The sequence below is a fragment of the Carcharhinus amblyrhynchos genome, chromosome 28 (assembly GCF_965287045.1).
Source record: "Carcharhinus amblyrhynchos chromosome 28, sCarAmb.v2.hapA, whole genome shotgun sequence".
In the NCBI taxonomy this organism is placed as follows: Eukaryota; Metazoa; Chordata; class Chondrichthyes; order Carcharhiniformes; family Carcharhinidae; genus Carcharhinus; species Carcharhinus amblyrhynchos.
This window is the reverse complement of record NC_137351.1, coordinates 35,224,176-35,238,974: the sequence shown is the minus strand read 5'-3', so window position 1 is coordinate 35,238,974 and position 14,799 is coordinate 35,224,176. Positions and strand designations below refer to the sequence as shown.

The 14,799-nt window shown below is 48.6% G+C and overlaps 1 protein-coding gene across 2 annotated transcripts in view; it reads right to left on the bottom strand.

The window, feature by feature from the left end:
• Positions 1-14,799, bottom strand: part of lrrk1 (leucine-rich repeat kinase 1) — a 155,498-nt gene that overhangs the window by 107,738 nt on the left and 32,961 nt on the right. For both annotated transcript variants that reach the window (XM_080214094.1, XM_080214095.1), the window contains 2 exons: positions 4,939-5,105; positions 37-202 (listed from right to left, as the gene is read on the bottom strand). In XM_080214094.1, coding sequence (XP_080070220.1) covers positions 37-202; positions 4,939-5,105 — 333 coding nt within the window. The remainder of the gene's footprint in view (positions 1-36; positions 203-4,938; positions 5,106-14,799) is intronic.

Sequence of the window (14,799 nt, the reverse complement as noted above, 5' to 3'; positions counted from 1 at the left end):
TCACTCAAATAACAGCAGCAGCAGCTAGCATCTTACCTGGAGTGGAATTCAGCAATATTTTCACCACTTCTGCGTGACCCTCATGCGCAGCAATAATTGCGGGATTTTCACCGTTCAGCTCCTTTGAAGGTTCTACACGTGTTTCCTGGAGCAGATGCTGCACCCCCTCTGTGTCTCCATGTGAAGCTGCGATACCCAGTAGCTGGTCAAGAACAATGTCAAGAATTAGAACATCCAATGCTGTGTCACATGTGTGGCCTGAGGAAGGCTGATAAAGAGGGAGAAGGATTTCCACAGGTTATATCTCTTCTGCTGAGCACCCTACTCCCCTCATACTCGCTGTCCCTCAGCCTCTCCTGCTGCTCCCCATCACTCTCTAGCTCAGCGCATCCGGAGCCAGACTGTTAGAACATAGAACATTACAGCGCAGAACAGGCCCTTCGGCCCACAATGTTGCGCCGACCAGTCTTATTTTTTAAAAAAAAACATTGACCCACTAATCTAAACCAATCCCTTTTCGTCCATAAACCTATCCACCAATCTCTTAAACGCCCCCAAACTAGGCGCATTTACAACTGCAGCAGGCAGGGCATTCCAGTCCCTCACCACCCTCTGGGTAAAGAACCTGCCCCTGACATCCGTCCTATAACTACCCCCCCTTAATTTAAAGCCATGCCCCCTCGTGCTAGCTTTCTCCATCCGAGGAAACAGGCCATCACCATCCACCCTATCTAAACCTCTAATCATCTTATATGTTTCTATAAGATCCCCTCTTAGCCGCCTTCTTTCCAGTGAAAACAACCCCAAATCCCTCAGTCTCTCCTCATAGGACCTCCCCTGCATACCAGGCAACATCCTGGTAAACCTCCTCTGCACCCTCTCCAAAGCCTCCACATCCTTCCTGTAATGTGGGGACCAGAACTGCACACAGTACTCCAAGTGCGGCCGCACCAGAGTTGTGTACAGTTGCAACATGACGCTGCGACTCCTAAATTCAATCCCCCTACCAATAAACGCCAAGACACCGTACGCCTTCTTAACAACCTTGTTGGTGAGACAAAGAACAACAACAGGACAATAAAAACAAAGCTCCCCTCTTGCTGTGCAGATAAAATGCCTAGAAGTCAAGCAATAGCCAGAAACCCTCAACTAACATGGTCCCTTAAAACTGCATGGCTGAGAGGGGGCCTTCCTACCAAATTAGTATTCAACGTGTGAAGCAAGCTCTGCAGATACTGATTCACACTGATCAGTGTGATCAGTCGTTTGCATCCCCTTGTCCAAGGTGAGGCAGGGTCCTAACCCCAGGACAATTCCTTCGACACCGTACCCTCCTATATTACCAATTATTGCTGCTATGGAAAATCAAAACAAAGTTGTTCTGTTTTCAACTTGAGGCAGATTTGGGGCAGGGAGTGTGGGTGGTGGGGAGGGGGGATGGTGGTGATGTGTGGAAGGGATGGTCCCTGTTATTTCTACCTCCTGAATGATCCACTAAGAAATCAGAGATTCTCCCTTCTGATGAGAGAGAAATATTTCAATTTTGTAACAACGTGTGAATCACAGAACTGGAGCAACTCCCCAAGCCTCTGCCAGATACAACTTCATTCTGAAGATGACCACCTTACGTTTAATAATGGGTAATGAGGCAGTAATCAAAAGCTGAAGGAACATCGTGTTAACAGTGACTGGAAAACCAGTTATTCCAGGTTAAGTTTATGATTGAGGGGGTTGAGTTATAAACCAAGGTTTTGATGCAAGGTACAACTGATTTAAGGGGGATTGGGTAAAAACTGAACATGGGCAGAATTACTAAAGGATAAAAATACAAAATGAACAGTAGGAGATGTAGAAAATACAATGATGGATATAAGTCCAGTACGTAACAGCAGTACGGTGGTTAGCACTGCTGCCTCACAGTGCCAGGCACCTGGGTTCAATTCCATCCTTGGATATCTTATGGAGGTATCATAGAATCAAATGGTACAGAAGAGGCTCTTCGGCCCATTGAGTCTGCACTGACAGGTGAGAAACACCTGACCTCTCACCTAATCCCATTTCCCAGCACTTGGCCCATAGCCCTGAAATGTTACGATGCATTCCAGGCTGTCACCACCCTCTTCCTCACATTCCCCTCTAAACATCCTGCCCCTTACCCTAAAACTAAGCCCCTTGTGACTGATACTTTAAGGGGAGCAGCTGTCCATGTCTCTCGTAATCTTGTACACATCAATCAGGTCTCCCCTCAGTCTTCTCTGCTCCAACGAAAACAACCCAAGCCTCTCCAGCCTCTCTCATAACTCAAAATGTTCCATGCCAGGCAGCATCCTGGTGAATCTCCTCTGCACCCCCTGCAGTGCCACCACATCCTTTCTATAAGATGGTGATCAGAACTGCACACAATACTCTAGCTGTGGCCTCCCCAAAATTCTCCACAACTCCAACATGACTTCCCTGCTTTTGTAATCCATGCCTTGATTAATAAAGGCAAGTGTCTCATTCTCCTTGTTCACCACCCTACTAACATGCCCTTCCCCACTTTCAGAGATCTGTGGACAAACACACCAAGGTCCCTTTGTTGCTCAGAACTTCCTAGTCTCAAACCATTCATTGAATACTTCATCAAATTACTCCTAAAGTGTATCACCGCACGCTTTTCAGGGTTAAATTCCATCTGCCATTTATCCCCCCATTTGACCATTCTGTCTATATCTTTCTGTAGTCCAGGCCACTCAGTCTCACTGTTAACTACCCAGTCACTCTGTGTGTCATCTGCAAACTGGTACCACAAAGTCATCTATATTGTTCATGTAAATAACGAATAATAGTGGACCCAGATCCCTGTGGTACGGCCGCTGGACACGGGCTTCCAGTCACTAAACAGCCTTCTGTCACCACCCTCTGTCTCCCACAACTGAGGTAATTTTGAATCCACTTTATCAAATTACCCTGTATCCCATGTAAATTTACCTTCTTTACAAGTCTCCCAAGTGAGATCTTGTCAAAGGTTTTGTCACCTTCTTCAGACTGGAGTTTTATGTCTATCCCCTGCATCTGGAGAAAGCAGCAGCTTGTGGATGTTTGTGTCCACTCTCTTGTCCCACTCCCTGTCCTCCTTCCCCCTCTCCTTTCTCTCCCTGTCCTGCTCCCTGCCCTCTCTCTCTTGTCCTGAATGGGCGAATGGGCCAGGAACTGGCAAATGGAATTTAATGTTGGCAAGTGTGAGGTTGTCCACTTTGGTAGGAATAATGGTAGGAAGGACTATTACTTACGGGGCGAAAAACTGCAGCATGCGACGGTGCAGAGGGACCTCGGGGTCCTTGTGCATGAGTCGCAAAAACCCAGCTTGCAGGTGCAGCAGGTGGTCAGGAAGGCAAATGGGATGCTGGCCTTCATAGCGAGGGGGATTGAATATAAAAGTAGGGAGGTCTTGCTGCAGCTGTATAGGGCATTGGTGAGGCCGCAGCTGGAGTACTGTGTGCAGTTTTGGGCGCCGCACTTATGCAAGGATATTTTGGCCTTGGAGGGAGTGCAGAGGAGGTTTACTAGGCTGATACCGGAGTTGAGGGGATTGAGCTATGAGGAGAGGCTGAATAAACTAGGCTTGTACTCGTTAGAGTTTAGAAGAATGAGGGGAGATCTCATTGAGACGTATAAGATGATGAATGGGATGGATAGGATAGAGGTGGAGACACTCTTCCCGCTCAGAAAGGATAGTAGGACTAGAGGGCATAGCCTCAAGATAAAGCGGGGGCGGTTTAGAACGGAGTTGAGGAGGAACTTCTTCACTCAAAGGGTGGTGAATCTCTGGAATTCTCTGCCCGTTGAAGTGGTGGAGGCTGCCTCGCTAAATATTTTTAAGACGCGGGTTGATAGGTTTTTGATAAGAGAGGGGATTAAGGGTTATGGGGAGAGGGCAGGAATGTGGAACTGAGCCACAACAGATCAGCCATGATCTTATTGAATGGCGGGGCAGGCTCGAAGGGTTAGATGGCCAACTCCTGCTCCTATTTCTTATGTTCTTATGTTCTATATTTGGTGAGTTTCACAGCTCAGGAAACTGGGTTATATTTTCATTTCACTACCTATTTACATATTCAGATCCTGTCGGGGCTATTCCCTATCCACCTCCAAACAAACGGTAGAAATTAAAAGAATCATAGAATCCTGCAGTGCAGAAAGAGGCCATTCAGTCCATCGAGTCTGCACTGACCACAATCTCACCCAGGTCTCTATCTCCATAACCCCATGCATTTACCCCAGCTAGTCCCCCTGACACTAAGGGACAATTTAGCGTGGCCAATTCACCTAAGCCGCACATCTTTACTGTGGCAGGAAACCGGAGCACCCGGAGGAAACCCACACAGAAACGGGGAGAATGTGCAAACTCCACCCAGACAGAGACCCAAGCTGGGAATCGAACCTGGGTCCCTGGCGCTGTGAGGCAGCAGTGCTAACCACCGTGCCACCCAATACAGCCAGCTTTCAAACACCCTCCCTGTTTGCAAATCGATATTCTCCCCAATATCCCCAGGTCATCAATATAGCCAAATGCTTTACTAACCATGAATATAATCACCTTGTTCCTGTACAGTACTGTATGCTGCATACATTATATACATAAAAATAACATGATCACGAAGCTGAGGATATGGGAAGTGTAAATAGGAAACTGGAGATATCATACATCACTGGAGGCCACTTGGCCCATCACACTGATGCCAGTTCTTTCACACACCTATCCAACTAGCACCATTCCCACACCATTTCCCCCAAAGAGCTGCCAATTTCTCCCTTTCTACCTGCAGGTCAGTTATGTGGGAGATTCATGCTTCATCTCACAGTCTTGCTGCTTTACTCCCTCTCCAATGGTGATAGCAAACATCCACTGACACAGAATAAACTTCCAATTGACTTAAGATCAGTTTAAATTCTCACCTTTTCCACTTTGCAATCTGTCGCTAAACACAGCCTGGCAAGCTGCTGAGCTCGATCCAGCTCTCCTGCTCTGTACGCTGCCTCAATGTTCTCCAGGGCTGGGCACTGACCCAAGGTCAGACTGCCCAACCCTAACTGCTTGCTGTCCACAGCCTCAGGAGCCATCTCTAAAAAGAAAAGTATTGTTCAGATCCTTAAAGTCAGGTATTCCCTTACAGTTTACGATTTCAAAAGTAAAAGTTAATTTATTAGTCATAAGTAGGTTTACATTAACCCTGCAATGAAGTTACTGTGAAAATCCCCTAGTCCCATACTTTGATGCCTGTTTGGGTACACAGAGAGAATTTAACACAGCCAACCAGCACGTCATTCAGACTGTGGGAGGAAACCGGAGCACCCAGAGGAAACCCACGTAGGCAGAGGGAGAACTCCACACAGTGACCCAAACCAGGAATTGAACCTGGGTCTCTGGCGCTGTGAGGAAGCAGTGCTAACCACTGTGCCACTCGAGATACTAATGTAATGAATAATTTACTCCATTTCAGTGTTTAGGAACATGACTGGCTGTGACACATTCGTATTTTTATCACTGCAATTTAGGGTTTAAATCCAGCCAGGAGAGTGAGAGATAACTACGTAATGGTCTCGGTGAACTGCTCCATGGCACGGAGCTCCCTATAAGGTGGCACTAAATAGGAATGGAGAAACCCTCACAAAGTTATGGAATCTGGGATCTCAGCTTCACTTAAAAGCAATGTCGTTTTAGTAGAAAATGAACTATTGATCCATGTTAATACTGTTATTGGGTTATATTCAAAATGTACCTTTACCTATGGTATCTCCCAAGGGTCTATCCTCTTATTTCTGATATGCCCTAAGGCGATATCACAACATCAAAATTCACCTGGCCAACATCCAGTTCTCCCTCACCAGCACCTTCCCAAACCCTCCACCGTCACAAATCTGGAACACTGATTTCTGGGATTGGATGAGCAGAAATTTCCTCTCAATAAATCACAGGAAGACTTTGCTCCTCACCATGATCTTAGTTCCCTCGCTACTGGCTCTATCCCTCTCCCTGGCAAATGTCTGAGGGTGATCCAGACTGCTTTCAATCCTGGTGTCCCCTGTCTCTATAATCACCAAGCTCGCCTCTTTCTCCCGCTGTAATAACGCCCAACTCCATCCCAGCTACAGCCCTTTAAATTATTCAACACTTTGTTACCTCTAGACTGGAATGTCTCTATGGCTCCCTGGCTGGCTCACATCCTCTAATCTTGCGCAAGGATATTTTGGCCCTGGAGGGAGTGCAGAGGAGGTTTACTAGGCTGATACCGGAGTTGAGGGGATTGAGCTATGAGGAGAGGCTGAATAAACTAGGCTTGTACTCGTTAGAGTTTAGAAGAATGAGGGGAGATCTCATTGAGACGTATAAGATGATGAATGGGATGGATAGGATAGAGGTGGAGAGACTCTTCCCGCTCAAAAAAGACAGTAGGACTAGGGGGCACAGCCTCAAGATAAAGGGGAGGCGGTTTAGAACGGAGTTGAGGAGGAACTTCTTCACTCAAAGGGTGGTGAATCTCTGGAATTCTCTGCCCGTTGAAGTGGTGGAGGCTGCCTCGCTAAATATTTTTAAGAAGCGGGTTGATGGGTTTTTGATAAGAGAGGGGATTAAGGGTTATGGGGAGAGGGCGGGAAAGTGGAACTGAGCCACGACAGATCAGCCATGATCTTATTGAATGGCGGGGCAGGCTCGAAGGGCTAGATGGCCTACTCCTGCTCCTATTTCTTATGTTCTTATGTTCTTATGTTCTTTAAACTGGAGCCCATGTCCTAACCTGCACCAAATCCTGTTCATTCGCTGAATTTTATTGGCTCCCAGTCTGGTAATATCTTGACTTCACAATTCTCATCCTAATTTCCCTCCGTGAAGGTCCTGTCTCTGCAACTGCTGCCACATCACAATCCCCCATTTTAACCTCTTATTCATCCCCACTTTCCATTGCTCCATCACTGGCCGCTGTGCTTTCAGTGATTCACCTCGAGATAATTCTGTAAACAGAAAACAGCTACAAAGAAACCTGCAGGTAATGCTAATGTGGTGGATATTAGAGTCGATTCAGATTTCAGTTATCAAGAAGGATATTTCGAAGCTAACTACTGATCTGCTTCAGGATGTCTCCGCATTATTTATATTCTGTTTATTGGCATCGTTTCACAGACTGACCCTGTCACCTACGTGATCAGAGACACAAATACTGTCCTCGATCTCCGAGACAGCCAGGACACATCAGCAGTCAGAGTGTGTAATATCCACGGTCATCCCCAGGAGATGCATATGTTGAACTTTTGGCTGGAATTCAGGAACAGGGAGCGTTCCCTGGTGCGCTGTACTGCTGAGTCCCAGCCCACAGGCTGCTCACATGTTTGATCTTTGTCTACAGACTTCAAATAATTGGCAAAAGTCAGGAGCAAATGAGAGTTTTGTCTTGTGCAAGTGTGTCCTTGTTGGCTGGGGGGGGTTGAGGAAGCAGATGGGGGAGATGGTGGGGGAGGGGGGGCAATCTTTCAGAGCAGATACACGCTTAGAGGGGGAATTACATGACACTGGGGAAAGGAAACTGGGGTGGGACGAATTGGGAGGGCTAGCACAGACATGATTTGGGATACGATGAGGACTGTGTTGGGAAGGCTACAGGAGGCTGCTGATGAACTGTGCATTGAAATGCTTGGCAGGTTTGCCAGTTCGCTGGCATTCACTGGTGAAGGTGTGTGATGGAGGCCCAGCTCTGATGTGGCACCATCACCGATCTCAGAGCTCAACCTTCCCACTGGAGCCTTGATGAGAGCACCGTCAGGCCAATACCGGACAGAGCTCAGTGACTGATTTACAATGAATCACACAGTGCCCTGGCACAGGGCCCCTAATAACAGGAGGATCCATTAATATAGTGTTTACACTCAAAATAAAGTTTAATAAACCAACACAAAAGCCAAGAGCAACATTGAAGTAGAAATAGGTGAAAGTGAAAGTGAAATTAAAATACAAGCACTGGGCTGCTCCATGTAGCTGGGAGGCCCCCTCCCCACCCCCTGACAACAGGCATGTTTCACCCCCAACAGGCACACCTCACAACCCCCCCCACCCCCGACAACGGGCACACCTCACAACCCCCCCCCCCACCCCTGACAACAGGCACACCTCAACCCCCCCCCCACCCCCGACAACAGGCACACCTCACAACCCCCCCACCCCCGACAACGGGCACACCTCACAACCCCCCCACCCCCGACAACGGGCACACCTCACAACCCCCACCCCCGACAACAGGCACACCTCAACCCCCCCCCAGCCCCCGACAACAGGCACGCCTCACAACCCCCCCACCCCCGACAACGGGCACACCTCAACCCCCCCACCCCCGACAACAGGCACGCCTCACAACCCCCCCCACCCCCGACAACAGGCACGCCTCACAACCCCCCCACCCCCGACAACAGGCACGCCTCACAACCCCCCCCACCCCCGACAACAGGCACGCCTCACAACCCCCCCCACCCCCGACAACAGGCACGCCTCACAACCCCCCCCACCCCCGACAACAGGCACGCCTCACAACCCCCCCACCCCCGACAACGGGCACACCTCAACCCCCCCACCCCCGACAACAGGCACGCCTCACAACCCCCCCCCACCCCCGACAACAGGCACGCCTCACCCCCAAACCCCGCTCTGACTGTGGCTGGACCTGGATGTGAGCAGCTACTGTCTGGGATGAACACCTTTCCCCAGGACCAGAGGGGCTGCCACTGTCCGGTATTTTCCACCTGTAGATTCCGGGTCTGGAACTGAACATTCCCCATCCTTTCTGTGCAGCTGGACACAGGAACCGGAATCTAACTGTTTGAACCAGGCAGGTATCGCAGTGCACATTGTAGAAATGTATTATTGTCTGTGTAACAGGTAGTTTTGTGGCCTCAACAGTATGTTATACAATTCCAACATCAAATCTTATGGTTATATTCTGTATCTCTGTCAGTGAAGGAGAGCATTCCAAAAGCCTTCTTCACAACCTTGTCTACTTGAACTGCTGCCTTCAGGGACCTGTGTATTTGTACCACAGGATCTCTCACTTCATCCAGCCCCTAATTAAGGGGGTTTTGCCCACAGCAGTGGGAGAATGCGTGGCCTGGCCCTTCCTCATATCTCATGGCCACAGGGTGGGCAAAAATATGCCTTGTACTGCTCAGCCCTCACACTGGCGTGCCCACCCCCTACACCGGGCACCGTACTGTCGACCCCTCAATACATCACCACTCCTTAGTCAGGCAGGAGCCTGAGCCCCACGATTCTGCTGTGTGTTTGTTCCTTACTACATTTTCCAAGATGATTCCACATTCCTTAATTCCAACGTCTAACAGAAATCTCATTGCTCTGAAAATTCCCATTCACCTCAAGGCTCAACCAGATTTTTGGAGAGACAGTTCCAGATTTTCACGTGAAGAAGTGTTTCCTGACATTGTTCCAGAACGTTCTTATTCTAATGTTAGAGTTATGCCTTCTTGTTCTAGATCCCCTCAGCTCCCAATACAGAGGGTCACCATCAAATCACCTTCAACACCTCAGCCAATAGAACATAGAACGTAGAACATTACAGCGCGGAACAGGCCCTTCGGCCCACAATGTTGCGCCAACCAGTCTTATTTTTAAAAAAAACATTGACCCACTAATCTAAACCAATCCCTTTTCGTCCATAAACCTATCCACCAATCTCTTAAACGCCCCCAAACTAGGCGCATTTACAACTGCAGCAGGCAGGGCATTCCAGTCCCTCACCACCCTCTGGGTAAAGAACCTGCCCCTGACATCCGTCCTATAACTACCCCCCCTTAATTTAAAGTCATGCCCCCTCGTGCTAGCTTTCTCCATCCGAGGAAACAGGCTATCACCATCCACCCTATCTAAACCTCTAATCATCTTATATGTTTCTATTAGATCCCCTCTTAGCCGCCTTCTTTCCAGTGAAAACAACCCCAAATCCCTCAGTCTCTCCTCATAGGACCTCCCCTGCATACCAGGCAACATCCTGGTAAACCTCCTCTGCACCCTCTCCAAAGCCTCCACATCCTTCCTGTAATGTGGGGACCAGAACTGCACACAGTACTCCAAGTGCGGCCGCACCAGAGTTGTGTACAGTTGCAACATGACGCTGCGACTCCTAAATTCAATCCCCCTACCAATAAACGCCAAGACACCGTACGCCTTCTTAACAACCTTATCTACTTGATTCCCAAATTTCAGGGATCTATGTACACATACACCTAGATCCCTCTGCTCCTCCACTCTATTCAAAGTCTTCCCGTTAGCCCTATACTCAACACATCTGTTATTCCTACCGAAATGGATTACCTCACACTTCTCCGCATTAAACTCCATCCGCCACCTTGCGGCCCAGCTCTGCAACCTGTCCAAGTCACCCTGCAAACTTCGACACCCTTCCTCACAATCTACCACACCTCCGACTTTGGTGTCATCAGCAAACTTACTAATCCACCCAACTATACCCTCATCCAGATCATTAATAAAGATTACAAACAGCAGTGGCCCCAAAACAGATCCCTGAGGCACACCACTTGTAACCGAACTCCATGATGAATAATTACCATCAACCACCACCCTCTGTCTCCTATCTGCTAACCAATTCCTGATCCAAGTACCTAAATTACCACCAATCCCATACATCTGCATTTTCTGCAGAAGCATACCATGGTGAACCTTATCAAACGCCTTACTAAAATCCATATATACCACGTCTACTGCCTTACCCCCATCCACCTCTTTGGTCACCTTCTCAAAGAACTCAATAATGATCTTCTTCATTCAGGAAACGCAAGTCTTATTTATACAATCCATCTTCAAAACAACCATTTATCACCCTGCTGCCTTCAAGGGTATTGGGTATAACTTGGATTTGCATTTGGCGTTGAGTGGATTCTTGTTACCGCCTGGAAACACAGGGTGCCAACCCTGGGGAGGAACCCTGCCTGGTGGAGGCAGCTGTGCGAAGTTCACCCCCACCCCCTGCCCCCCTCCGGCCCACTGCTCCGGTGATTCAGACACCCCTCCCCTGGTGCAGAGAAACCGGCCCCATTTTACTCTTAGGAAGAGGACATTCTGAAAATGATGCCCAAAATTGGTTTTGTCATACCAAGGGCAAAACCTTAGACAGAGCGTGTTCCAGGAGAGCAGAGAAGCAACTCACGCTCTGGACCATGATGTACAATTTCCCGTTTGATGTGTACAAAATTCTCTGTGGAATTTCCAGTGATTAGTTTCAGATTGGAGCCTCGGCTGGTAAAATAAAGTGGCGGGTGGGACATGGAGAAGTGAGTTCAGCAGGAGTAGGAAGGTGAGGATTCACATTGGATAGACAATAAAGAGACAGCTGGTGTGTCACTGCAAATCAAGGGGAGATGGACCTTACGTGCTGTGAGTGTGGTGTTACACAGGTCAACTCACGTTCACTAACTTCTGGGGTTCAATGCCAGTTCCCTTATACTTGTTGTTAACTCAAACCACGTCTCAGCTCCCTGTTTGCACCAAACCGCCGAAACTCCAACACTGACACCCCTGGTGAAGTCTTTCACTCTCCACTCCCCACACAACACTCGCCCCCGCCACCCCCGTCCTCGCTGAAGCAACCTCCTCCCCCACCTCTCTGTAAAGAGCTGTTAAAATACACCCTGACTATGTCTTTCAGACTATGACCCCAGCTTTGAGCCCGTGCCCTCCGCCCCCTTCCCTCGATGAGGGCAGCTTTTGCCTCAGGTGCTACAGTGGTTCCCCCTCAGTGGGTGGGTTGGGGAGCGGCTCCTGAGGTGTGTGAGAAGAGTGCACCAGAGGACATTTTGTTGCCTGTTCCTTCCCTCCCTCAGTGATCAGTCTCTGCTACACCAACTACACCAATCACACAGGGGGGTGTTCAAAAGGCCTCAAGAGAGCCCTGACCACACTGTCCAGCTTGTCTCAGGTATTCTCAGCTGCTGATTAAACTCCCAAAGTACAATTCTAACTGTCCTGCCCCGGGATTTGAAATGGAGTCTCTCCCGATATTGTAACTGTTGAAGAACACAGTTACTTTGCACCGTAACATACACGCCTTTCAGTTCCTGATTACAACTTCCCCTTTTCAATCCTTCATGGTAAAGCAGATAGTCACTGAATAAAAGCTTCCACAAGAAAAAAAGACCCACAAACCCCCAAGAGAAAGGACTTTGGTCCATTGGTCAAAGAGGATTTGAATTCTTCGTACTTTGGCCAAGAGGCCATTCTGAAGGTATTTTACTTCCTCTTCCAGTTTTAGCTTCTCCTTCCAATGTTTATTCATATTTGAATTCTAAGTTTTGAATTATAATCTGAGTTCTCTTTCAGAATTTCACTCTGTTCCGATCAGGTAATTTTTGAACAACATTAGCTCAAATCTTCAGTTCTCCAGCCTGCGGATTCAGGATGTGTGTCGGGATCCCATGTGGATTCCGATATGTGGGAACTGCCCTTGAAACTTCAGCTTCTAATGGGAACACCCTGCTCCCCGGGACCCTCTGCAAATGTCTCTAAGCTACAGTGAGAGTTTTGGGGTTGGACGGAGAGAGGACATGTCCCCTTTCCCTCGTGCTCTGCCACTTTTCTTCCGGCTCACGACAAACCCTCTTTGCTCCTTGTGATGCCTCGCCCTTATCTTGTGGCTCGTTGCCTTCTTGCCTCCTGGGCAAGAATTTTCTCAAAGATTGAGACCTTGGACAATCACGGTACAAATCTGGATCATTACCTAGGAAATGCTGGACAGATTAAAATCTCGTCTAAGAACTGGATAACTACACAACTGCACCCAGTCCCCCATCCCCATCACTCACATTGGCCTCCAACACATCCTTTAACCTCGACTATGCCCCAAACCTCGGGCAATATCCCCTACCACCCAACTACCTCAAATAGCTGCCTCATCTAACTCAACTCACTTACCCACCTACCTCTCCAGCCACCTGCCACCCTACCCCTGCTATTTCACCCACCTTACCCACTAACATCCTGGTGCATTCCGGGAGAAGTCAGACCCGCAACATTTACCAAGAAGTGGGAAGCGGAAGGTCGAAACACTACATTAAGGTTACCCTCCCTCCCTTCTCTAACTAAACAAAAAGCCACAGTGAGAAGGTAAAAGTAAAGGTAAGAGTTTTATAAGTTTTCTCAAATAAATTAATTGGTGCTTGAAATGTCGGTCAGTGGGGGTAAATGTTGCACGTGTGAGATGTGGGAGATCCGTGACACTTCCAGTGTCTGCAGGAAGTGTGTCCAATTGCAGCTCCTTACAGACCGCATGGATAGGTTGGAGGAGCAGTTGGATGCACTTAGGAGCGTGAAGGTGGCGGAAAGTGTCATAGATAGGAGCTTTAGAGACATGGTCACACCCAAGGTGCAAGCAGATGGATGGGCGATCGCCAGAAGGGGCAGGCAGTCAGTGCAGGAATCCCCAGTGGCCATCCCCCTCTCTTTAACACGTCTATCATTTTGGATACTGTTGGGGGGAGATGGGCTATCGGGGATACCAGCAGCAGCAACGTAAGTAGTGGTACCATGGCTGGCTCTGTTGTTAAGCAGGGAGGGACAAAGGGGACGAGAGCAATAGTTATAGGGGACTCTATAATTAGAGGAGCAGATAGGGATTTCTGTGGATGTAAAAGAGTCTTCAGGATGATATTTTGCCTCCCTGGTGCCAGGGTCCAAGATGTCTCTGAGCGGACAGAAAGCATTGTGAAGGGAGAGGGTGAACAGCAAGAGGTTGCGGTACATATTGGTACTAATGACATTGACAGGAAGAGTGACGAGGTGCTGCATCAGCAGTTTAGGGAGTTAGACAGAAAGTTAAAAAGCAGGACCTCTAGGATTGTAATCTCAGGATCACTCCCTGTGCCACGTGCCAATGAGGCTGGGAATAGGAAGATAGTGCAGCTCAACACGTGGCTAAACAGCTGGTGTAGGAGGGAGGGTTTCAGATATCTGGACCATTGAGTTCTCTTCCGGGGCAGGTGGGACCTGTATAAGGAGGATGGGTTGCATCCAAACTGGAAGGGCATAAATATTCTGGCTGGGAGATTTGCTAGTGTTACAGGAGGATTTAAACTAGTCTGGGGGGAGCGGGGGAGGGAACCAAAGCAAAGGTGAATTAACTGAAGGGGAACCAGAGAGTAGGGGCAGTCAGACTCAGAGAAACAGCAGGCAGGGTGGGGTTGCTAATCAGAGAGGGTCTGGTGGACTGAAGTGCATTTGTTTCAATCCGAGAAGTGTAACAGGTAAGACCGATGAACTTAGAGCTTGGATTAGTACTGGGAACTATGATGCTGTTGCTGTTAGAGACTTGGTCAAGGGAAGGACAGGATTGGCAGCTTAACATTCCAGGATACAGATGTTCCAGGCAGGGATAGAGGGGGGATGAAAAAGGGGTGGGGGAGTTGCACGACTGGTTAAAGAGAATATCACAGCTGTACTCCAGGAGGACACCTCGGATGGTTCATACAGTGAGGCAATCTGAGTAGAGCTCAGGAATAGGAAAGGTGTAGTCACAATGTTGGGGGTTTACTATCGGCCACCCAACTGCCAGCAGGAGATAGAGGAACAGATATATAGGCAGATTTTGAAACGGTGTATAAGTAATAGGGTTGTTGTGGTGGCAGATTTTAACTTCCCCGATATTGGCTGGGCCTCACTTAGTGCTAGGGGCGTGGATGGGGCAGAGTTTGTAAGCAGCATCCAGGAGGGATTCTTGAAACAGTATGTAGACAGTCCAACTAGGGAAGGGA